This window comes from Nyctereutes procyonoides, unplaced genomic scaffold, assembly GCF_905146905.1.
Source record: "Nyctereutes procyonoides isolate TBG_1078 unplaced genomic scaffold, NYPRO_anot_genome, whole genome shotgun sequence".
In the NCBI taxonomy this organism is placed as follows: Eukaryota; Metazoa; Chordata; class Mammalia; order Carnivora; family Canidae; genus Nyctereutes; species Nyctereutes procyonoides.
Genome location: NW_026575041.1, coordinates 11,929,923 through 11,956,917, shown reverse-complemented (window position 1 = coordinate 11,956,917; position 26,995 = coordinate 11,929,923). Strand labels below are relative to the sequence as shown.

The following is a 26,995-nucleotide window of genomic DNA, read 5'->3' as shown; positions in this document are numbered from 1 at the left end:
ATTTCATATTTAATTTAATTAATATGATAAAGTTAAAGAACTCACAACTTAACCAACTGGAGAGGCTTCACTAAAAAGATAATATAAGAAAGATAGTATAAGAGTACTGGACTCTTAATGAAATCTGTAATTTCATTTCCTTCCATGGGATAAACCCAATTTTAATGATGAATGACAGCATTTTAAGAGAATTTAAGAAATAAAACACAAGTCAATGTGAGTCACAGATGATCTCACAGTTTTGTGTCCTTTTTAGAAAAAAAGATTTTATTTATCTATTCATGAGAGACACAGAGAGAGAGGCAGAGACATAGGCAGAGGGAGAAGCAGGCTCCCTGTAGGGAGCCTGATGTGGGACTTGATCCCAGGACCCTGGGATCATGACCTGAGCCAAAGGTAGACACTCAACCACTGAGTCACCCAGGTGCCCCGCAGTTTTGTATCTGATAGCTCATTTTATATTCTAGTATTTTATCATTCTTTGTATATTAATAAGACAAAGTGTATATAAATATAAGTGATTTTCAATTTACAAGGAATTACCATCACATTTGACTCTCAGTATTATCTTGAGAGGGAATGCAAAGGGAATGGATATTCTTTGAATATTAGTACTTATGCTGTGTGATTTCTTCTCATACATTATCATAATTAATTTTTGTCATGTTACGAGGTAACTATTATCTCCCTGATAAAACTGATGCTGAGAGTAACTAAATAACTTGTTACAAAGTCACACAGCTTTTAAATGATACAACCAAAGTTTGTGCCAGTAATCTTTCCAGAAGCCATTGCATATATTATTATATCCATCTTTCAATTTGGAAACAAACCTATTGAGAGTAAGTGAATTGTTCTAAAAATCCATTTGCTATTTTATCATTGCATGTCTTTTTTTTTTCTGGCTTTATTGAGATGTAGTTGACATACATCCCTGTAAAAATTAAAGGTTTGCAGCATAATGGTTTGATCTACACATATTGTAAAATGACTGCTGTAATAAGTTTAATTAACATCCATCATCTTATTTAGATAAAATAAAAATGCAAAACAAAACAAAAATAATTTTCCTGGTGATGAAAACTCTTAGGATGTACTTTCCTGTATATCAGATAGCAGTATAAACTATACTCACCATGATGTACATTACTTCCCTCATACTTATTTATTTTGTAACTAGAAGTTTGTACTTTGTGACCACCTTCCTCCAATTCCTCCTCTACTAACTTCCCTGCTGCTGATAACCATAAATCTGATCTCTTTTTCTGTGTTTTGTTTTTTAAACTCCACATAAAACTATGGTATTATGGTTTTTGTCTTTCTCTAACTTATTTTACCTAGTATAGTATCTTTAAGGTTTGTCCATGTTGTTGCAAATGACAAAATTTCAACATTTTTCATGGCTGACTAATATTCCATGGCTGTGATAATATTCCATTATATGTATAACACCACTTCTTTATCCATTCATTGTCAGTAGACACTTAGATTGTTTCCATGTCTTAGCTACTTGTAAACAATGTTGCTATGAACATGGGAGTGGCAGCCATCTTTTTGGGTTAGTGTTTTTTATGGATATATTTCAAGAAGTGGATTTGTTGGATCATATGGTAGTTCTTTTTTTTTTTGAGTATTCTCCATACTATTTTTAATTGTAGATGCACCAATTTACAATCCTACCAAAAACACTCAAGGATTCCCTTTTCTCTACGTCCTTGTTGGCATTTGTTATCTCTTGTCTTTAAGTTATGGCCATTCTAAAAGGTATGAAATAATATCTTATTGTGGTTTTGGTTTGCATTTCCCTAATGACTGATGTTGAGCATCTTTTCATGTATATCTTCTTGATCATCAGTATATCTTCTTTGGAAAAATGTCTATGTAAGTCTTTTATACATTTTTAATTAGATTACTTGGGGTTATTTTTGCTATTGAGGTTTATGAGCTTTTTATATATTTTGGATATTAAACCCTTATCACATATATGGTTTGCAAATATTTTTTCCCATTCTATACATTGTCTTTTCATTTTGTTGATTGTTTATTTTGCTGTGCAGAAGTTTTTAGTTTGATATAGTCTCACCTTTTTATTTTTTAATTTGTTGCTTGTGCTTTAAGGTGTCATATGCAAGAACTTAATACCAAGACCCTTATCAAGGAGCTTTTTTCCCTTATGTTTTATTTTAGGAGTTTCATGATTCCAAGTCTTACTTTTAAGCCTTTAATCAATTTCAAGTTAACAAAGTTTCCTTCTTTTAAATGTGAATATCCAATATTTCCCCAACAGCATTTCTTAGATAGACTGTTTTTTCTCTATTAAGAATTCTTGGGGCACCTGGGTGGCTCAGTCGGTTGAGCATCTGCCTTTGGCTTGGGCCATGATCCCGGACTCCTGGGATTGAGCCCCTTGTCGGGCTTCCTGCTCATTGGAGGGTCTGCTTCTCCCTCTCCCACTCCCCCTGCTTGTGCATGCTCTCTCTCAAAAAAATAAATAAAATCTTCAAAAAAAATTCTTGACTTGCTTGTCAAACATTAACTGACTGCATATGTTTGGATTTATCTCTAGGATCTCAATTCTGTTCCATTAATCTAGTTGTCTCTTTTCATGCTGGTGCCATACTGTTTTGATTACTACAACTGTATAGAATAGCTTGAAATCAGGACATGTGATTCCTCTTGGTTTGTTCTTATCTCTCAAAATCATTACACAATCCCTAAAGAGATTCAAATATATAACAAGATTTCTTTGTGAAAATTAAACTTTCTTGGATGAAAGTATAAGATTAAAGCCAAAGGCACATGCTGCATGCTTTGTACAACTGGATATGTAACATAGAATAGATTGTTATAAAGATTAGAGGACTTGATATAAAAGATAGTCTTTAATGAAACAGATTTTATGGCAAAGCAAAGATACTTTAGTTCAATTGTTGTATAATTGAAGATGTTAGCGCTTGTCATACATAATGTAATAAGGCAATCTCTGTTACACAATGGTTCCAAAGATTTTCTCTGGCATCATACAATACAATAAATACTGAAAATATTGGTGAGCTACCTTATAAATCTGAGTGATAGCAAGTCCTTTTTGTTTCGTAGTGAGCAAAATGTCCTTGCAAAAAGAGGTAGAGGAACTCTTTCCTAGAACCTAACCTGAATCTAGACTTTCCAATTATCTCTTTTACAAAGAGCCCCATAAGGATGATCAAATGAAATAGTGAAGCTAGACATCTGCTGAATATGCCCATTTGAATCTTTGATGAATTATAATATGCTTATAAATGAATTTATGAATTTAGGGTTAGCTCTTTAGATTCTTAGCAGATTACAAATGCCTGTTGATGTTATATTTTATATTTCAATGTTTTATTTTATGAGTAGGCTGTGACAAACATGGAATGGGGAGAAGAAACCAGAAAAGTTAATATGTTTCAGACTAGATCATGAACATAGGATTGAGGAGAAAAGTTTCCCCAAAACACATATTATTGAGTGATAACTGATTATAGTAAAGAAAAAGACTAAATTGTGGGAAGGAAACAAATTACACTTTATCAGAAAAAAATAGAACATCTTCCCAACAACATAGGATATAACTGAACATACTTTCAAACAACAGCCACCACTAATAAGGAAAATTAGGAGAGATCAAATCTGTTCATGTCATTCGCCTTCTTAAAACTCCTCAAAGGCTTTCCATTACTGCTACTACAGGGCCCAGAATTTTTTTTTTTTTTTTTTGAGAAAGAGACAGAGAGTTGGGGGAAGGGCAGAGGGAGAGAATCTCAAGCAGACTCCCCTCTAGCAGAAACTGATGTGGAGCTCCATCTCAGGACCCACGAGTCATGACTGGAGCTAAAATCAAGAGCCAGACACTAACCAACTGAGGTTCTCAAATGCCCCCAGGGTCCAGACTTATTTTTTTTTAAAGATTTTATTTATTTGTTCATGAGAGACACAGAGAGGGAGAGGCAGAGACACAGGCAGAGGGAGAAGCAGGCTCCATGCAAGGAGCCCGATGTGGGACTCGATCCAGGGCTCCAGGATCACTCCCTGGGCTGAAGGCAGGCACTCAACCGCTGAGCCACCTAGGCATTCCGGGTCCAGACTTCTTAACACAGCACCTCTGGACCATAATGAGCCTCTGTTTCACCAGAGTCTCTTTCTTCTCAATATCTTATCCTAACCCATTTACTCCTTTGACTGTAATGATCAAAGCTACATGTACTTCTCTGTAAGCTACTTCTTCCCTTTGCTTAGAATTCCTCTAACCATCTCTCTTCTTCCAGCCATTTAACAGGACTCAGCTCAGCCACTCTTATCTCCAAAAGTTTTTCCTGATAATATCTGCCATTCCTCTAAAGCATTGGTTTATGGTTTTTGTCATTCCTAACACCCTGGTCTATGAGCTCCTTGAGGACAGGAACTGTGTCCTGTTCAGTTATCATTCCCAGTGCCAGTGTCCTGTGTCTTGAGTTGGACTGGATACCCTCCAAAAATTTTTGAAGTCCTAACTCCCAGTATCTGAGAATGTGACTTTAATTGAAAATCAGGCTTTTGCTGATGATCAAGTTAGAATGACGTCATTATGGTGGGCCCCAATCCAATATGACTGATAGCCTTACATAAAGAGGAAAGCTGGATGCAGAGACATACACATGGGGGAACATTATGTGAAGATAAAAGCAGATAATAGGAGATGTATTTATAAGCCGAGGAATGCCAAAGATTTCCAGCAAACTGCCAGAAGCTAGGAGAGAGGCAGAAAGCTGATTTTCCTCCACAGCCCTCAAAAGGAACTGCCCTGTTGACACCTTAATCTGCACTTCTGGCCTGCAGAATTGTCAGACAATTAATTTCTGTTAAGTCACCCAGTTTGTGGCACTTTGTTCCAGCAGCCCTAGAAAACTAATACAGACTGGAACTGAATGTTTTTTGTTTTTTTGGGTTTTGGGTTTTTTGTTTTGTTGTTTTTAGTGAATGAATGAGTGAAACAACTCACCACTTTATTTTACCAGGCTGAACCCTTTCCTGCACAGTTCATTAAAGTATGCTATGGAAAAAGGATTCAGTAATCCCTATTTAATTCACTAATTGATTTTAAAAATTAGTTTTGGAGTATCTACTTTATGGCATGCCTGGAAAACACAAATAAAAGCATTGTTATTCCCTCACCTTTAAAATGATATTGGTCAACATGAGGGGGGTAGAGAGAACTTACAGTTGGTGGTACATACCATGGTAATTGTTTATGGCAGGTGCCTTTTCTGGTTGGTTGTTCATGCTATATCAGCTATTAGCTGTTAATAAATAATAAAACTTCCTATTAATAACTATAATTCAATGTAGAAAGTGATGTATCATTAGAAGATAGCATTATGTGTGGTCATGGAGAGAGATTACTTTTAATTTAAAGGGGTGGGGCTTTAAAGTAAGAACTTTGTAGAGGAAGTGTTATGGGATAAGAGCCTTCTTAGATGGAAATATAGGAAGACTCATCCAGTTCTCCTTCAGGTTTTTTAGTCTGCCTTCCCCAGAAACAACCCTGCCAGCTGGGACATTCCCATCAAACTTCAACATGTGAGATAATTTTCACATGTCTTAAATAATCTGACATTTTGATGACTTTTATTCAGAGGTCAATATTAATGACCTTGGTTTGCACTGACAGCTAGAATTAACCTGGGAAAACCACACAGACAGATGAAGTTGATCGGTAGAGGCAATGCCTATCACTTAGGTTATATTTCAATGCTGGAAGCATGGAGGATATTCCATTTCACAATAAAACAGACTGTAAACTAGTAAGAAAGCATCTAATTACATTCTGTCATACAGTCTCATGAGCAGTCAACTGTGATTGGAGCAGGTTATTTCATTTGTAAGGATGAAAGCAAGTAAGTGTTGATCATTCTTGGAGTCAATAGTTTGTCTCTTATTTTTATTTTTTCTCCTGTTCCTTTATACACAATAGATACTAATGTACTCTCCATTAATTCAACATACAACACCATTCATTGTTGGCCCATTAAAAATGCTCAATATGAATTATTCTGGTGCCTTTATTTTTCTTGAGCTAAAGCAGTCAGCTAAAGTATACATATCTCTGTTACTATGGGATACTTTACATTTCAAAGTGCACTTAACCCATATGACCATTTGGTCTTTATACAATTCAATCATTAAACAATTTATTGAGCAATTACTATGTGCTAGCACTATGCTCAACATGGTCTATTTTATGTGACTCCTGCTTTCTAGGGTCATATAATTTAGTTGAAGAGAGAATATTATTTTGTAAAGTTATTTAACTGCTTATACTTTCTGTGCTTATACCAAACTGCTAAGAATTGCTAAAGAATATATATATATATATATTAAATCACTAAACCCTAACTAGAAAATCAACAGTTCCCTGCAACTTTTCTGCATTTCTCTAATCAGTTATTCCTTCTATTTCCCAGAATAGACATTTCAAATTTCTGTACTTTCTTCAAATCTCTAACCTCACTACTTCCCCAACTCTTGGCTGATAAACCACAAATTCTTGCTATGGGGCAAATCGAAGATGAGAACTCCTTTAGTGTCCTGCTGTTAAACCTATAATCTTAACCTTTGTCTACATCATCCTTTCTCCTTCCCTCCTAATTCAGTGGAGAGGTGTCCTGCTGTCTCCAGTTATTCATTTAGCCCAAACTATTTAAATCAGTTCAGGGGCTAAATGTACCTTGGTGAGTACAAAAGTTACAGTTTCTCCTCTTGGAGCTTTTATTCTGCCTAAGACTAATTGTTGCTTTCACCTGAACTATTTTCAAACTATTTTCAGGTTCTCAAATAAGCCATGTTTTCTTTCAACTCTGAGTCCTTGAATGCATAGTTCCCTTAGCAGAGATGTTCTCTCCTCCACTTTTTTCTTTCTTTCTTTCTTTCTTTCTTTCTTTCTTTCTTTCTTTCTTTCTTTCTTTCTTTCTTTTCTTTCTTTTTTTTTTCCTTTTCTTTTTTAACCTTGGGTCACTTTCATCTTCCAGGTCTCAGGACCTACAGTTAACCTTCTCTGATGCCCCTCTCTAACCCAAGTTAGGCAAACCAGCTTCTGTGTGTCTATAGTCCTTTTTCCTCTCCTATTAATACTTATCATGCTGGGCTTCCATTTTCTCTTTTCTTGTTTTGCCCTCCCCTAGAAAAGAACCATAAATCTCTGATTCACTCATATGACCACAACGTTTAGGCTAGTACTTGGAACATGAGTCATCAATAAGTGTAGGTTGAATGAGTTAACTAATTCTATTTATATAGAAGTGAAAAGGCTGATAAAGATAACTGCTTCTACTGGAGTTCAACTTAGAAATGAACTACCGTAGTGGGTTTCAGTTGACAAAGGCTTGAGAGTTTTTGAAAATTAAGGTGGTGAATGTGTTTCAGATGTGGGGAACAGTTTTAACAATAACAATAAAACAAAAACTGCAAGATCAGCTTGCCTGGGAGAAGCAAAGAAGTAAAGAATAGTGAGAAAAGGATATGTAGAATTCCTAGAGAAAATAAACAATGATAGACAATTTCAAGTAATAGAGCAACATGATGAATATAGAATTTTAGGAAAAAAATAACCTGGAAAATTTTTGCAGAATAGATTGGAGAATCAGGCAGAGAAAGATTGGAAACTTGATTTACTGATATAGCCATAGAGAGAGGAGTTTTATATTTTATATTCACTGAGGCTTCTGATAAAACATAATAACAACTACTATATTATAGTCTCTGCCAGATATTGTAAGAGTCCCTGGGATCTAGTGGTAATTGTGATACCAAATATTAAAGAGCTACCAGTTTAATCTGAAATATTAATCTAATTAGAAAACACAAAGGACAGGAAAGGAGGCCAGTTTTGAAGGGAGGATATTAGTTCATTCTTTCAAGCTATGATTTGAGGTGACAAATTAAGTTCAAAGAGTGATTGAGGTACAGGGATTTTGAATATTTATCAACCTCGCAGTGGTAATTGAAACAAGAAATGGATTCTCCACAAGAAAAGGATTATACACAAAGTAAGATTCTATGGAGTACATTTTGGAGAATATTATTCTATAAAAATGATCATCAAGGGATCCCTGGGTGGCGCAGCGATTTGGTGCCTGCCTTTGGCCCAGGGCGCGATCCTGGAGACCCGGGATCGAATCCCACGTCGGGCTCCCGGCATGGAGCCTGCTTCTCCCTCTGCCTGTGTCTCTGCCTCTCTCTCTTTCTCTCTCTGTGACTATCATAAATAAATAAAAATTAAAAAAAAAAGATCATCAAATTTAGCATGTATCCCTGGGAATTCTGGTTCAGGATATCTGGCATGGACCCCAAATTTTGCAAATCCAACAAACACCTACATAATGATAATACTACTAATATGAGGATCACATTCTGAAAATCACTGTTTTAGAGCAATCAAATGAAGATAAATAAAACAAGAGAAGTGGCAAGAGAAATAGAGAAGAAACAGGGCAGCCTAATGTTGTGAGTATAGGAATGAAAAAGCAGTAACCACTGTTCTATGTAATGCAGAAAGAGCAAAGGTCCATTAGCAGGCCTTTTGGAGGAAGATTCTGGTTGACCGGCTGGGCTCTTTGCCTGCTGGGACTGGTTCATAGTTAGCTCACTCCTCTTCTTTATGAAAGAGGATGACATCATACATACATACATACATACATACATACATACATAAATAATATTTCCATTCGAAAGAAAACTGGATATGCATGCCACCACTCAGATCATAATGATTGGATGCTGTATTAGTTTACTGTAGCTGCAGTAACAAATGACCATAAACTGAGTGGCTTGAAAAACAGAAATCTATTCTTTCAAAGTTCTGGAGCCTGGAAGTCTGAGATCAAGGTGTCAACAAGATTTGCTCCTTCTAGAGAGCTCTGAGAGTTTGTTCATGTGTCTCTTTTAGCTTTTGGTAGTTGCTGGCTCTCCTTGGCATTTTTTGGCTTCTAGATGCATCACCACAACCTCTGCCTTTGTCTGTCACCTGCACTATTCCTTGTGTGCCTGTGTTTCTGTGTCTAAATTTTCTATTCTTACTAAGAAAATTTATTCTGTATAACCTCATTTTAAATTGATTACATCTGCAAAGACCTTGTTTCCAAATAAAGTCACAGTCAAAGGCACCAGGGCTTAGGAGCTTAGCATATCTTATATGGGACATAATTTAACTCAGCAGATGCTGTGTGAGTCTATTGTGGTATATGGAGCAAGTTGGAAAAAGATTAAGAAAGGCATATATGATAAGAAAATAGTTATGTGAAAATTATAAAGGAAAACCACTGAAATGGAGTCAGGAGGACAGGTGGGGGAGCTCTCATGAGCTATCACTTATGGTCAATTACAGACCCAATAAGAAAGACATACCTTGCTAGTCCTTAGGATTTTAACTACTACTTTTCCACTCCAGCAGAAAGAATAGGGTTTTCTTTTCCCCCTAGCAACAACCCAGCCAATGAGACTCTCAAGACAGCCAATGAAAAGCCACTATACTCCCAGTTTACTCCAGTAGACTTTTTGTTTATGACAGCCCTTTCAACCTTCTCCTCTGTAAAAGAGTACTTGTCTCCTTTGCTGCCCAGATTTGCTTATAATTTTACTATAGCTTGCCTGTTCCAAATTGCAGTTTTCTTCTATTGCCAAATAAGCTCATTTTTGTTGGCGCTAAAATAACTGGCAGTTTTATTTTTAAGGTTAACATTAACTACAGGTAACTGTTTAAAAGCTTCAGCTCTTAACAGTGAGGAGGCTGTGGCAAGTTCAAGAGATGTTTTCAGGATAGGACAAAGGCATGGTCAAAGCCAGAGAAGCAAAGCATTGAAGTTAAGAGGTTGAATATTGTAGAGTGAAGGAAAAAAAAGGAATTAATGAGTAAAGTTCTAGAGTGGAGGGGAAGGTTTAGGTTTAGAAAAAAATGAGGAAAGCTATAAGGCATGGAGACTTTAAACAAAATAGTCACTAAGGTGATGTGTTAAAAGAATGAGTGGGTATTATGAGGTACACAGAGAAAAAGTTTGGAATATTGACTGTGATAAGTTAATTGGGTGATCTGTGAGACATTTTCTTTTTTTAAGATTTACTTAGTTATTAGAGAGAGAGAGCAGTGGGAGGAGCAGAGTGAGAGAGAGGGAGAGAGAGAGTCCCAGGCAGGCTCCATGTGGAGCAGAGTCCCACTCAGGGCTTGATACCACCACATCAAGACCATGACCCCCAGCTGAAACCAGGAGTCAGTTGCACAAACAACCCAGGTGCCCCTGTGAAAGATTTTTTTTTAAGATTTTATTTATTTATGAGAGACACAGAGAGAGAAAGAGAGAGAGAGAGAGAGACGGGCAGAGGGAGAAGCAGGCTCCATGCAGGAAGCCTGACATGAGACTCGATCCCGGGTCTCCAGGATCAGGCCCTGGGCTGAAGGTGGCGCTAAACCACTGAGCCACCTGGGCTGCCCCCTGTGAAAGATTTTTAAAGCAGGATTGAACATGCTTAGCCAGTGCTGTGGGATTTTTTTTTTAAGATATTATTTATTTAGAGAGTATGCCTGAGCTCCTGAGTGGTGGGGGAGGGACAGAGGGAGAGAGAATCTCCAGCAAACTCTGTGCTGGCACAGAGCCCAACAGGGGGCTCAGTCTCAGGATCTCAATATCATGACCCAAGCCAAAACCAAGAGTCAAATGCCTAGCTGACTGAGCCACCTAGGTGCCCCCAGTGCCATGGGAATTTTAAGCAGAATCACTTTCTTTCAACCCCGAACTTTGTCTTTTGGATGCAGGGAGAGTCCAGAGAGTAAGTAAATAAAGCTTTGGCTTTTAATTAACCATACCAACAATGCCCAGTGAGATTAATTAGTCTTTCAGATTAAAATGAAAGGTGCATTTCTGATATTTTTTAAGCAAAGATTTCTCCCTGGAGGGGAAGAGATGTCAAACAGTCTATTATCTGTGTGGGCCAGACTCACAGGTAAAGTTTTGTGTTGTTTTTTTAACTGAAATGCATGTACATGAAGTTAAATTGCCTGCATGGGTGTTTTCTAGAACAGGGCCAGCCAGGGTTTAGGATGGATTCTGTTTCCTCTAATAAAAGCATGTAGTCAGAACGTACAGAAAACCACTAGTGTTTTCTGTAAAGTCATAAACACCTTGCCTAGCAGATCCTACATCAACTCTGACAGAAGCAGCCTACTTAATAATAGGGGTTGTTTGGAGAAGCCCAAAGAGTATTCTCCTAGTAAAGTCACATAAAATGAAATTGAACCAAGTTATTGAATGGCTATAAGACATCATGGGGCTTAGTTCTTTACACCCACAGAGAATATATGGGAACATTGTAATCATAGGACTCTTAAGCATTTGAGTATTTATTCTGAGCTTCTCAAGCACAATATCTGTCTATGCTGCCAAGATTTTTGCTTTCAGTTCCCCACCTCTCATTAACACCTGCTCCTCAGTGTAGGCAGGCAACTAAGGGAAAAGAGTGAACTGTGATCTGTTCCTCCTCCTGTTCTATTTGATAGGATGAAGAAAAGGTTTTGTGTGGGAAAAGGTTAAAGTTTTTTTTTTTTTTAATTAAAGGCTTTAATAAGGTTCAGACATTCCTTTCCTTATGCCTGCACGAAATTGAGAAATTTCAATTTGGGGATATGCAAGAAATATGGAAAGAGGAACCCAGATTCAAATACAATCCTGAATTCTGTTTTCACATTGCATGCTTGTCAAACACATCAGTTTTTAATTGCTTCAGGGATTAGGTGTTTAAGTTTCACCTGTTTGTTTTTTTTTTTTTCCTTTCCTAGCATACCGAAACATCCACTGATTTTACTTTTGTGATTTTAGTATTTATGTTTTTCTTTGTAGCTTTATTACTGGTATGTGCATAGACAAGTTTAGTACTATTCTTAATAACCAAACATTCCACAGCAGACAGTGTTAGGGTCAGTGTTTTTGCTGAGACCTACCAACTCTTTTCACTGTGTTTTATAATTGATTAGTCTGCCATCACCTAATGGTCCAGAGCCATTTCTTCTTTTTTTTTTTTTTTAAGATTTTATTTATTTGAGAGAGAGCATTAGAGGGGTGGGGAAGGGGGCACAGAGGGAGAGGGATAGGCAGACTCCCCACTGAGCTGAGGGGTGGGGAGGGGGAGACCAACAGAGCCATTTCTTATTCATAGATGCTTCTTTTCAAAATGACGAATAATTCTCTAAATTAGCCACTTCCATAAAACCAGTGTTTTGGCTATTTGCAATGCTTCTTACTTTCAAATATTCATAATACTCATTGTATTTATCCTGTTAGGGACCATTCTAGTTTATCATAAGTACATGTTTTGAGGGTTTGCCAGGCATTTCTGTCTGAATTTCCAGCCTGGCAAAGCTGGGATTTTATGAGCCTTGTGTAATATAAGTCAGGGCAGCTGACTCGTTAGTCATTTGGTCACCTGGAATCCAGAGGATGTGTTGGTTTGAAAGGTGTGTTTTCTGTTATCGATTCTAGCTTAACCTTCAAGACTCAGCCCAAGTGCTAAACCTTTTGTTGATTCTTCTCCTCTGAACAAGTCACACTCCCCTCTGGGCTCACATAACACTAGGATCATTATAGAACTCATTCTAGCTGGTTAAATCATGTCAAGGTGTTTAGGTATCAGTTTCTCAAGACAACTTTTGAGAGCTTATTGAGAGCAGAGAATATTTACTTATTAAGCATCTGTTACATGCTATTTACTATAGAACATGGATATACTTATTCCCTTATCACAGATGATTGTGGCTCCAATTTACACAGTTAGTAGATGAAGGAATCAGGGTGTGAAGCTGACTCTGCTGTTGCCCCACTGCCTGCCCAGTGGTTGGCATAAACTGTGCAGACTGGGGACAGAAATCAGAGTTCACCTGAGGCAAGTAACGCTTCATACTGTTATCCCACTCCAACTAACAGCACTCACTTTTTCAGCTGTCCCCTTCATTCATTAAAGCCACAAGCTTCCTTTTTAAGGAGAGGCTCAGGGATTTCTGACTTTCTTTATCCTCTTATATTCATTTGTTGTTCATTGTTCACTTGTTTAATTCATAATTATGAGGTCACTATATAACTGGCCTTGTTCTATTGCATAGCATAAAATGACAAGTTCCTGGTATCATGATCTTCATATTTTCACCAAGGACACAGAAAATAAATAAATAAATAAATAAATAAATAAATAAATAAATAAATAAGCAAACACACACACACACACACACACACACACGTGACCTATATGTTACAAGGTGATAAGTGCTGTGATAAAATAAAAAGTAGATCAGGATAAGGAAGTGGGATGTATGGTTAGGGGACAGTATTAAATCAGAAGTCAGATTCCAGCTCTTAGAGAAATCAAGATTTGAACCAAACCCTGTAGGATGTATATTCCAGGCAGAGGAAACAGCGTGATCAAACGCCCTAAGGTGGGAGTTTGTCTGCTGTGTTCTAGAAGTACCAAGACTGCAACGGTGTCTAGAGTCGAATGAAGAAGGAGAACATTACATAATAAGAGAATAGAGTGGTGCTATGATGTGGGCAGCCAGCCCTGCTTTAACAAAGCATATTCAGGGAATACCCAGTGCCTCCAAACTGATAATTTGGGATTGCTCAGTGGTCCTAGCCCAGATTTGTCTCCATTGAGTCATCCTCCAAAAATCAGTGGCATTGTCTGGGCTTCGAACATTGCTTTAGCCAAATTCAACCACACTCATATGTATCCTTATTTCTGTAGTGTTTTGGTCAATCCCTTCTCTTACATACTATTGATCACAGTTGATAGCAACTGGTTATACGATTCATAGTAGGTACTAAAGAGATGTTTATCTGAGAATGAATAGATATGTGAGTGAATGAATGAATAATTAATTAATTAATTAATTAATGAAGAAAGATTTAGTTTTACAACACAGATGGACACTCCCACAAATAAATTTGTGTTCTGGCTGTAGACACATAAGCTATATATTTACTTATGTTGAATTAAATATCTGGAATATGGCTGAGTGTTGATTGAATGCTGATTATTTTTCAATGCATCCATGTTCCATCAAAGAGAAATCAGGGACGATTTTCAATTCTTTACCCTCAGAGGATTCTTACTAAAAATAGCTTGTTTCACCTTGAGTGGAGTCCAGTTAAAAAGAAGTATTTAAACCTAATCTCAGGGGGAAAAAATAATTTCCTTTTTAGCTGATTTATGTATGTCTACAGTATGGTGATTTCATTGTCTTGGTACAGTCTTCAACTTCAAATGTCAACTACAGAGTTATTCCCTTTGTTGGACTTAACCTTATTTACAGTGGTAATTTGTTTCCTTAGCTCTTCTGCAACTCAGTCAGTCTGTGGCATTTACTATTATTATAGTGGATGTAGATCAGAGTCCCTGGATTTGTTTTAACCTTTTCTTTCCACAGTTTGGAATGACTTCTATACTATTAAAAATGCAAGTAGATTGTTCTTAGTATATGGTTATGAAACTTTTGTAAATGTTATTTTTTTAATTCCCGCATAATACATAAATGTAAAATAACAGTTTTGAAAAACATGAGCTGATATGCATTATATATTTCATAGGAAAAGCCAATTTGGAGCATTTTATTTTCTCTTAGTCACTTTTTGCTTGATAAACAAATTCTTTAAATCTGAGACAAACAAATACAGTTATAGATCTATGGGATGTAAAGCCTCAATAAAGAAGAATTACCTACCCTGGTAGGATATTAGATAACAATTCTTTTTAATTGTCCTATCAATTTAAATCCATTTTCCATTTATTTTAACAACTATTATAGTTAATTTAACAAAAAAATTATTTCATTTCAAATGTCATTACAGAGGTGTTACTTTATAATTTTCTATGCCATTATTTTTCCATTATCTAATCACTTATGCCATTAAGAGCCTTCAATATTTATTCAATAAAAGCATAGTGAAATGGAGGTTTTTTTAGTGCTTTTCATTGTTGTCATATAAAGTGCCAGAAATTTTAATGACTGTCTTATCATAAAACAAGTATATGTTTGGGTGCCTGGTGGTTCAGTTGGTTAAGTGTCTGCCTTCAGCTCAGGTCATGATCCCAGGGTCCTCAGATCAAGCCCCACATGGGGCTCCCTACTCATCAGGGAGCCTGCTTCTCCCTCTGCCTGCCACTCCTCCTGCTTGTGCTCTCTTTCTCTCAAATAAATAAATAAAATCTTTAAAAAAAAAAAAGTTTTTTTTAAAAACTAGGTAACTAAGTGGATGGTTTATTTTAAAAAAAAATAATTTCTTAAGCCAAGTAAGTTATAGAAATTTCCTATGCTTTTAGTAAAAAAATTATTTGATATATATGTATCTTTCCAAGTAATTTGCATGGTAATTATTATAATTTTGAAATGCAGTGAATAATAGGCTACAAGTATTTTACTAAATGTGTATTTAATCATATTCTGGAAGGATTTTTTTTTATTTTTACACTTTAAAGAGTCTATAACTCATTCTTTGAAAGTGGCCCTGTAATGATTTTTAATAATTATTCTTATCATTCCATAGTTTAAATAAAAGTGTTATAGGCCATCATATAGTATAAATTCATCTCTCAAAATAGAAAATCGCCATATTTAAAATGATTTGATATTCTGTGATTTGTCATAAAAATAAGGCAAAATACAGAATCAATTCCTTGTTTTTTTAGACTATGTACAGGGATGATTCATTTCTTGTGTGTTACTAGCCTCATTATCAGTTAATAAGTGCCAAGAAGTATGAGAATATGACAAGGTAGCCAGAGAAGAAAACATGAAGGACAAGCATCTAGCTCCTTTTTGCCTTATCCTCTGTTTGAAATTATTACATAAATATCTAATGTATCTTCCTGGTAGCTCTTGTCTGAGAATTTATGGAATTTTCTAACAGCTGTATTTTTAATCCTGTAATGTCGGAAGTGTCTAGGTCTCTATCCAAATGATTGGCAATACCTCTCTGTGCTAGAGAAACAATGACAAAAATGAGCACCCCAACTCCACATGAGCAGCACTGTACTTGTGCTCCGCCTGGCTCACCTACAGCTCTTCCACACCCTTTTGCCTCACCCCTACTCTGGCTAGTCACCCATTAGGCGCTAATAAGCTAGGGAACAACTGTTAAGTGTACAGTCTTGGAATAGAACAAAACTAATGGCCACATGGACTGGACTTCAAGAGCTTTGCCTCCTTACCATAAATCAATAAACCTTCAAACATTTAAAGAACAAAATTGATTGAAGTAGAATCCTTACGGTTATTTATTACTGTCATAATAAATTAAGGATTAATATGTTTGGACTTTCGATATGGTTGATTGCATTTTCTAAAAAAAAAAACAAACAAGTTTTTCTTTTTCTTTCCCATAGGTTTAGGCTTCAGTATTGCAGGAGGTGTAGGGAACCAACACATTCCTGGAGACAACAGTATTTATGTAACTAAAATCATAGACGGAGGAGCTGCACAAAAAGATGGAAGGTTGCAAGTAGGAGACAGACTGCTAATGGTAAGTGTGACTCATGCAAAACTATGTGTGTATTTATAAAGCTCTTGTTTTCCAGGGTATGACTGTCTTAGTTCAGGCTGTCATAACAAAATACCATAGACTAGGTGGCTTTCACAACAACAAATTTCTTTCCTCAGAGTTCTGGAAGCTGGGAAGTTCAAGGTCAAGGTTCTAGCCTATTCATTTCCTGGTGAGATCTCTCTTCCTGGCTTGCAGACAACTATTTTCTTGTTGCATTGTAACATTGCCTTCCCTCTTGCTTGTGCTGAGAGATCTTTCTTTCTCTTCTTATGAGGCCACCAATCTGATCGGATTAGGGCTTCACCCTTAACTCATTTAATTAATATCTTTAATTACTTCCTAAAGACTCTCTGCAAGTATAGTTGTATTGGGGGTAAAGCTTCAGCACATGAATTTGGGGGCTGGCCACATTCAGGTCATAACAGCGATCACAGGTAGAAATAGAAAAGAAGAGAGAGAGATTTTCTGGTGGGAGATTTCAAAAGTACATGTACAATCATATCTGCTTTGTTGGCATTTTAAAAACAAATCTGAATTTCCACTAGTTTTCACAGATACAACAAAACACAGATTATGTTGGTTTTCCAGAGTGACCTATTAGCCAGAGAGAACGTCACATCCAGACTGCTGAAGGTGGGCTTTGCATAACAAAGAGAACTTCACTATCTGGTTTATTGATATGTACATTTCTATGTCTCTTTGACCCTTGTTCAACCCATACGGTAGTGTAAACAATCCCTGATTTCCCAGAATTCATAATCTGAGTTCTGTCACATGTATAAATGGATCCCTTCCTCCTCCCCCATCAGACAGGGTTGAAACAACAGCTATTTTATTTGCCAGCTGCATGCTTCAGAAACCGTGGACAATGACTAACAACATTAATACATGGCTGACCTTTCCAAGCCATGGAGTTCTAGAATAAAATAAAACAAAGTTAAGATAGCACATAAACAGTACAAATTTGGAATTGCACTTAATAAAACTACCTTATCTTCATTTACGATTTACCAAATCTACAGGATAATAATTAAATACTGAAAATTAATAGAAATTAATAGAAGAGAGCTCCCAAATAGAAGTATATTCATATCTAATCATATGTCTGCTCTTGTAAACCACAGCCTCTAATCTCTGCAAGGAGCCATTATCTCCAATACTTGTAAGAAGTGTTTGGAAAAGATCAATTTATATCCTCAACAGAATAGTAATTTCTATGACATGTGCAAGTTTTGCAGGGTAAACCTCAAAGTGCATTGTGCCCACTTCCCTGGCCTCTAGGCAGTTTATCTTTAGTCACATTGGTCTAGTTTCATAGATGTCAATGACCTTGGTATTGCATTATCTGAATAAGACCTTTATAATAATCTTGATAACTAATATTTGTTTGGCATTTGCTATGTTCCGTGTACTTTTAAAAGTGCTTTTTTCTAATGTAATATAATTTCTCATAACAGTCTTTTTTATGTAAGCAAAAAGGAACTGAGGCTTAAAAAGGTTTATTAACTTGCCCATGGTCATATAGTTAAAAATCCAGGCACTCAGGCTTATAACCACCAAGCATGATCTTTCATTTGTTTCGTAGAATCTGTCAACCAATTCTTTACTTCCTTTTTTTTTTTTAGTTTTCATTCAGTCATTCATTAATTCCTTTAGTTAACAAGTAATATGATGAATATCTACCATATCCCAGGCAATAACCACTACTCAGGAAGGGACTCTGTCAGGAGACAATGTATGATCAAACTGGATGGGCAAAAAAATGTGGCATTAATGACTTCATTCAAAATATCAACTAAGAGTTTTGGCTTCTTTACCACCTGAAATCATTCTCTCTCTCTCTCTCTCTCTCTCTCTCTCTCTTAACCATTTTGTAGTTAGTATAGTTGTATATAGTTGATTTATAAAAAGCTTAACATAGGGATCCCTGGGTGGCTCAGCGGTTTGGCACCTGCCTTTGGCCCAGGGCATGATCCTGGAGTCCCGGGATTGAGTTCCACGTCGGGCTCCTGGCATGGAGCCTGCTTCTCCCTCTGCCTGTGTCTCTGCCTCTCTTTCTCTCTCTCTCTCTCTCTCTCTCTCTCTGTCTATCATGAATAAATAAATAAAATATTAAAAAAAAGTTTAACATATTTAATGTGTATAGCTGCATGGGTTTGGATATTAAGTATACATCTAAGAAACCATCACCATTATCAATGCCATAAGTATATTCTTGACTTTCCAAAGTTTCCTCTCACTCCTGTTGTTATTATTTTTTATTATTATTTCGTGCTTGTGTGTGGTGAAAACAATTAACATAAGATCTACCCTCTTGGAAGATTTTAAGTATGCAATACACTATTGTTAGCAATAAGACTATGCTGAACAGGAGAACTACCATTTTCATTCTTGAGACACTATCCATTTTTTTGTTTGTTTGTTTGCCGGTTTTTTTTTTTGTTTTGTTTTTTGCCTTTGATGTGAAAGTTGTTTTTTATGATGTGGTGTCTTCTGAACCAGAAAAGTATTATTGAGGTATAACACCTAACACTTCTCTCAAAAATATAAACCTTATTATTTGTTGATTTAGGAATAAAATAAACTGTGATATCTTTTACATAACACAAAATTTGAAAAAAATGAAGAGGACAGTTTCATTCTAAATTAATAGCTGCCATAATGACACATTTGAACTTTAACTCATTGTTCTGTAAGAGTTTGGTTGTAGACAACTCTTTTGGTATTTCTTTAACTGCTGCTATTTAATATTATGTTAGATGTTTTCTGCTGATTGAAGTTCCATTTAAATTTCTAGCTTTATTTTAAAATTCTTAAAAAAAAACCCTCAAACTGTAAGTAATTCTGTCAAAGGATTTTCCAGGCACCATGCTATTTTTCCATTATCATTTTCTTGATATTCATTGTACATGTAATGATTTCAAAAATAGCTGAGACATAATCTTTAACTATTTTGAGTTTTAAAGCCTATTAAAAAAAAAGAACCTTCAACAATAATAGGTCTCTCCTCTCTTATGTAAGGAAAACATAATTAGTACTTCCAAGGCAACTGCCAAACTGAATCTAGAAATGAAAGGAAATGATTCATTTTATAATGTTCTGAAAGAAAAATAATGCTGAGGAAAATAATAAAAAAATCACGGAAGCCACCCCAAAGGACCAATTATCTTGCTTCAACCCAACAATATTTATTAATGCTCTCCTTCTGTCATTCCTTTCCACCTCCTTTTCTCTTTATTACCCTGCATTCACATCATCTTTATCTTTCTCCTCTTCCACTCTCCTCCCCCAAAGGAAGTACAAATAATTTAGATTCCGTGATTTACCAGCTGTTCTGCACTCCGTATATTTTTCTCTAAATAGCTATTCTTCTTTCTAAAGCAATTTATACCACTCCCTCCTCTCACCTCTTCGGAAAAGTTCCCCTATATGTTATTCATTCATAGTTCTGTAAGCAAACTGGTCTAAAATGAAACTCCATTAATTTCCTCATGCCATATCTGCTGGGTACTTTTTTCCCCTAAGTCCTTCTTATAACTCAGATTTGAAAAATATCTATCTTAGATGTTATCTTATCCCAATTTATTTGGTACATCAAAATCCACAAAAAGGCAACATGAAGTAGCCCCTCACCTCTGCTAGAACACACTAAAGATGAAGAACTTAATTCCTCCTGGAAGCTCCCCATTAGATACTAGCCATCATTGGATTTGTTTTTTCTTAATATTGTATCAAAATACATTTCTGTATACATTTCTTGCTTTCTTCACACCTCTGTCCCTTAGAGACAGAAAGGCGAAAATTAATTGCTCTTCTACGTTTGTTTGAAAACTTATGTCTTGCCACTTTTCCACTTCACAGCATTTTAAGATGTTTTGCACATTTTCTCTCACTCTTGCAGTCAATTTTACCACATATCCACTTAACTTCTCTAAGTAGAACACCCTTTTAACAAAACTTTTGATTCCTTAGAATGTTGTTCCCCCGCTTCTAAAACCACAAGCAATATTGTAGCATCTGACCTTTACATTTATTCTACAATAAGGAAAAAAATTGCCCGGCCTATCACCTTTGCACTAAGACTCTCAGCATTTCAAATAAAATGACTTTTACATCAGTCCTCTCTGATGTTTCATGGCCCATCCAGATGCATGGTATTTGTTCTATTTATTAAAATAATATTTTTAACTCTCCTGCCACTTGGCACTTATTCAGTAGAATTTGGGGCTTTTAATTTTGTCAAATGAAAATGACATCTGATTTTTATGGATCATACCAGTAGTTTAGTGTTGTAATCTCACACTAAATACATTAATTTCTGGCCTTGATTCCTTCAGACAGATATCAGAGGTTAACAGTATTGATAATTTTAAAATCCATTCATATATTTCTACACATTGGTTTTTATTAAGCCCTATCAAGATAATACCTACGGCCACATATATTACAGAAATGTGCAAAACATGAGAGACACCTAACTCTGGGAAATGAACAAGGGGTAGTGGAAGGGGAGGTGGGCGGGGGGTTGGGGTGACTTGGTGATGGGCACTGAGGGGGGGCACTTGGCAGGATGAGCACTGAGTGTTATGCTCTATGTTGGCAAATTGAACTCCTATAAAAAAAAAAAAGAAAAAAAAAGAAAAGAAATATGATCATCCTCATTTCTTTTCTACACAGAAAAGAAACTTTGAATCCAGGGTCATCTGACTGTCTTTTCTACAGGGATAATGTGAGCTGTTAATTGTCAAAACCTTTGTCACATTGTGATCGAAAGCTTATAGTCTTTTTTTACAAAGATTAAGTCTATATTTTTATTTCCTTAAAGGGAAGCAGTAGATAAGGAGGAAGGTAAGAAAAGCATTGAAGTGAAATGGAAATGCAGTGGGCTCAGAGACAGGCAGCCAGAATTAATTCAAGTCCCAGGCAGCCAGAATTAATTTGACCTAATTGACCTTGGACAATTCATGTACATCTTCGGTCTTCTGCTTTAGCCTCTATACCATGGCAACAGTGCCTTAGATCAGTGTTTCCCAAGGCTGTTTTAAAATATTAATCTCATTACTGTGTCACATCAAAAAGTCAACTAAGTTCGGGAAATTCTACAGCCTGTATCTCACCTCTCTTACAGATTCTCAATGAATTTAGTATTTTAAAGGGCCAGTGAAGTTTTGTAGTCAAGGAACTAATTTAACTTGAACACTGTAATCCTCAAATATACTTCATTATGGAGCCCTTTGCTTAAAGTGTTGCTTATAAAGCACCTAGAACTAGTGTTCAGTGGAATATTCTCTGTGCTGTGTGCAAGTGATGCTTATTTTTATTTCAAAATTAATATCCTGTGGTAAGGACATTAAGTGGATTTAGGGATTGTGAGCAGAAATAATATAATTTTGTAAATAAGTATTAGTTATTAGCAACAAAACTATTCTTTTTGGTGATTTACATAACTGCCTAGCTTCACCCAAATATTAATAAGAATCACCTTGAAGACAACGCAGATATATAGAAATTGCTGAATAATGCACAGAACTTGAAACCGCTCTCATTTGTTGGACTGACCTTAGATAAGAACTGAAATCGGTAACGCTCTCTGCACATAGCTCACTCCTGCCACCAGCACATTGCTTCCACACAAAAGAGGTTTCCACTTGCAGCACCCACTCCAACCCATGAGAGATGGATAGATAGGGCAGTCATTACTGTTATTCTTATTTTCCAGAAGAGAAAGTTGGAGTCAGAGATAACAAAGGGATTTCTAATATGGCATAACTAATCAATTGTGAAGTCAGATTCAGACTTAGATGTCAATGTCCTAATACCACATGTCCTCTACCAGTTTATCAGCCCTTCTGGTTCTTAATCCTGCTTTCATATTTGAATCTCATGGTAAGTTTTTGATCACTCTGGATGCCCAGGCCTCAATCAACCCTGAATAATCAAATCAAAGTCTTGGAAGAATTGTAAAAAATTTTTTAAGTCTTCCAGGTGACTCCAGTGTGTAGCCAGGTTAAGAACCACAGTCCTACCTTGATCTAATCACATTCTAACCTGCTCTTCTGCTGCTCCACTGCTTCTCCTGAGGGTGACTTTGGTGGTAATGCTCCTTCTATCAAGCCAGTACAGCATCATTTAATATTTTTCAAGAATGGGCTGAAAGGCATTCAGAACTAGTTCACCCTTCAAACTTTGTCCCCTGCAGTTAGAGTACTTTCTGAAGCGCTAGGAGAAAAAAAAGTCTGGATAATTATTTTTTGGACTTGGTTGTAATTTTTCTCAAATGTAATAAAATTACAATGCAGTACAATTGCAGTGACATATTTATTTGAAGGTTAAAGCTTTCTATTATATTATTATTTCTTTTGCTTATATCCAGTTTAACTCTGTTTATAGAATTTGCTCTATAGTTAATATATATAGATGCCTACTACAGAGCAGTGGTTTTAAAAATTATTTTAATAGCACATTCTATCAGTATACACAGAAAGTTGCCTCTAATATATGTTTATTTCCCTACTTTATATTGCATACATATATCACTATGCTAATAATACATGATGCACATTTTAAAACATACATAAAAATAGATGAAAATCAGTGTGATAAATATTAATAGAAGTTCAGATACAGAATTCTGCCTCTAACCTTTGGGTTGCCCTGGGGTTCCTATATTGTCCATTTGGGTGACCAAATATAGAGGTCAGCTAGAAAAGTCAGTCAAAACATCATTGTTACTTGCTCTGTCTCTATATATGGAATAAAGTTTTAAGAAATACATCAACGATTAATGGAGGAAAAAAATTCACACTGTTGAAGGTTTGATCGTGTCTTTTATAATCTGATGTGACTCACTACACCCATTCTGTACCAGCCTTTCATCCTATATTCCACGCCTGCCACAGCGTGAGTATCCCATAAATGTGTGTTGTTGAATGACCTTCATTTCTTATCCTTTCTGACTCCACACAAACGTAAACTAGACACTCAACATAAATGCCTCCTTCATCCTATAAAATAGGGAATTTTGATAGCTTTTCCTTTGGAATGTTATTTTTAATTTATTTAGCTAATTGTTTCAACATTTATTAAGTGCCTATTATCTATAGTGAATCAGGGGACTACAAAGATGAAAACACTCTAATTAAAGAGATGGTGAATGAGTAAAATGGATGGAGGGGAGTGGGAGATACCAGCTTCCAGTTATGGAATGAGTAAATTAGGCAGGGAATAAAAGGTACAGCATAAAGAATATAGTCCATGATATTTAATAGTGTTACATGGTGACAGGTGGCTATGCTTATGATAACAAACTTGTTAAATCACTATGTTGAACACCTGAAACTCATGTAACATTGCATGTCAACTATACTCCGATGTTTAAAAAAAATAAAAAGAACAATATAATCCTTGCCTTTTAGAAGATCAGTCCTTAAGCAGGGAAGAGGCATTGTGAAAATATTGTAGAAGGTAGGGAGTGATTGTTTTCAAACGAGCTATTTTCAGCAGCAGGATTAGCAAAAGCAGTGTCTGATTGTGATGTTTGATGACCATTTGTATACTGCTCTATCTTATACAGTGTCTCTTCATGTTCATGGTATCCATCCTTTCTCCTAAACACAAGTAACCCAACAAATAAACTAATATTATCCCTATTTTGCATATAAAAAATTAATGCTCAATAAATGTTAACTGACTAAAATCTAGGAATTGAAACCATATGCAATGCTACATTTAAAATTTATGCCAAGTTACCTTCATTTATAGAAACATCTAGGTATAAAATATGGCTATTATTTCAAAAAAAAATTTAATCCATTCACTGGCAATGAGAAACCAACTTCCTTCTTCTCCATTCCATTTTTTCATCACTCATGAGATCTCATATCATCACTATGTATATTTTTATAATGAAGCTGCTATACTTTATATCTGTTCTCTTTTTTAAAGATTTATTTAAGGAAGAGAGAGAGAGGCAGAGGGAGAGAGTCTTTTTTTTAACAAGAGAAAAGAAAGAACATTTATTAACATGCACAGCATACATACACATGAAAGAAATTGATGCATATCTCAAAGGGGTGTTGAGAATTTGGGGCTTATGTAGCATCTTAACAAAGAACTATACATTGGTAGAAGAGTGACAAGAAAAAGGAAAAGGGTTAGGCTTTTAGGGACAGCAAGATATGGGGACATAAGTATATGGGGAGGGGGTTAGCTAATGGAAGGTAAGGGTTATTTTAATAAGGTTTGTTATGTAGAATAGAGTGAGTCTTAAGCAGACTCCATGCTCAGTGTGGAGCCCAATTTGGGGCTCAGTCTCATGACCCTGAGATCATGACCTAAGCTGAAACCAAGAGTTGGGCACTTAACTGACTATGCCACCCAGGCACCCCACTTTGCTTCTGTTCTTATTTGAGGTTTTTTCTTGTTCATTTAAAATATAACATTAATATGATTTTACCCATAACTAATGCATGATCATTGCTGAGAAAATGAAAAATAAGAAGATAATTTATTATCCAAAGTTAATTATTATTGTTTTTATTTATTCATAGTTCCTGTTTTTAAAATAAATTTTATTATAGCTATGAGTTGCTGTGTACTGCAGAGATTTTAGTGTTTGGTTCATGCATATTTATTTTCAGGTCATTGATATTAGCACATTAGATTGGTCTCATTTTTTCAATTTTTCTTATTTTTAAAAATTTTAGTAGGTTTTAAAATTTTATTTCCAGTTTAGTTAACATACAGTGTTATATGAGTTTCAGATGTACCATATAGTGGTGCAACAGTTCTATTCATGACTGAGTCCTCCTTCTTAATTCATCTTACCTACTGATCAAAAACTTTGTCTTCTTTTTAAAAAATTAACTGTGAAGTTTGTGATTTTTTTTACAGTGTTTCTAGAGCTCCCACCTTTTTTTGTACTATGTCTTAGACAGTATTTATGTCCACCTCCTAGTTTGTCCTACCATGTGGTTATTCCTGAATAAGTATGAAAAGGTCAGCGTCTCACCACCTGTACATTTCCATTCCCCTTTATTAACACTCTCCTGCTGCCACATCTCCCACCTTAGTAACTGTCACAGATGTGTTTGTTTGCACTCATTTGATTCTCCCAAAACTGACCCTGCTCCCTTCTTACAAGTTTTTTGGCACCTCTTTCTTCAGCTGATTTGCCCTTCTTTGTCTCTGCATCATGCTCAAATTCAGTGCTCCCTTTTCTGGTGCAGAAAATGAGTGCTCTCACCTCCAACCTCTCTGCTTGGCCTCAGTCCTTCATCCTACTGCAAACATATGGCCAGGCTGCACACATGGCCCTCTCTGTGTAGTATACCCCACAGAAACACTGCATTCAGATGCACATTATTTTTTTCTGAAATCAGGCCAGTTGTTCAGTGTTCACCATTATAGGCAGATACTTGATGCAAAAGAAAAAAAGACAATAAAAGACAATGACAAGAGCAACTAGCCAATCAGTGTAATGTCCCTTCTTTCTGTGTACAATCAGCTCCAGCTGTAGGCCCTTTATCTTGAGGGTTCATAGGATAATGCACACACATAATTAACCCAAATAAACCCACTTTCGTGAAAAACATTTTGAAGATTTCAGCACAAAAGAGCACTTTTTGGTCCAGATCCTGTACTATTCTGAATTTTTAAAAAGACCACACAGAAGCTTCATCAACAGTACCCTAATTAAACTCATCAGTTCACAGATGTTTACAGGAAAATGCTCAGCAAAAATTTTCACCAAGAATTTCTGTTTCCTGAGAAGAGAGATGTATGATGACAATAGTAATAGTAATAAGAGCTAACATTAATGAGTATTTTCATGTTCCTGCCATTTTACATAGATGAATACATTTAAATCAATAATTCTTTGAGGTAGCAATTATTATCATACCTATTTTACAGATGTCAAAACTGAGGCTAAGAAGATTAGGTTAATTGTCCAAAGTCACATGGCTGGGAAGAACCAGGACCAGGACTCAGATCCTAGTCTGCATAATTCAGAAGCATGTGCTCTTGATCACTATGTTCTGTTGCCAATATCCTACCACCTGTTGCATAACTTTTAAAATCTGTGTCAATGTTTCAACACTTTCTAGTCACCGAATAAAAACCAACTGAAATACTACTATTATAAATCATCATTATCCCCCACTTTTCACCTCTACCTTTTGCTCAACTTCTACTTTCTGGTCTAAAGACTTCTCTGGTGACCTAAGAATCTGCATGCAAAGTCATTTTCAGTAAACATGATTGAAGCTTGAACTGTGTCACACAAGAATATGAGATTCAAGGGAGCTAGGGACCTTCTCTATCTGAAAGAGGAATTTAGATTAGTAGTTAAAAGCTTGGTCTCTGGACCTAAACTGTCTGGCATTTCATATGCTTCTATCACAATAACATCAATGACTTTG

At 36.0% G+C, this 26,995-nt stretch overlaps 1 protein-coding gene across 11 annotated transcripts in view; it reads left to right on the top strand.

Annotated features, from left to right (window-relative positions):
* Window positions 1-26,995, top strand: part of DLG2 (discs large MAGUK scaffold protein 2) — an 885,772-nt gene that overhangs the window by 385,054 nt on the left and 473,723 nt on the right. For all 11 annotated transcript variants that reach the window (XM_055320441.1, XM_055320437.1, XM_055320439.1 and 8 more), the window contains exon 6: window positions 16,417-16,553. In XM_055320441.1, coding sequence (XP_055176416.1) covers window positions 16,417-16,553 — 137 coding nt within the window. The remainder of the gene's footprint in view (window positions 1-16,416; window positions 16,554-26,995) is intronic.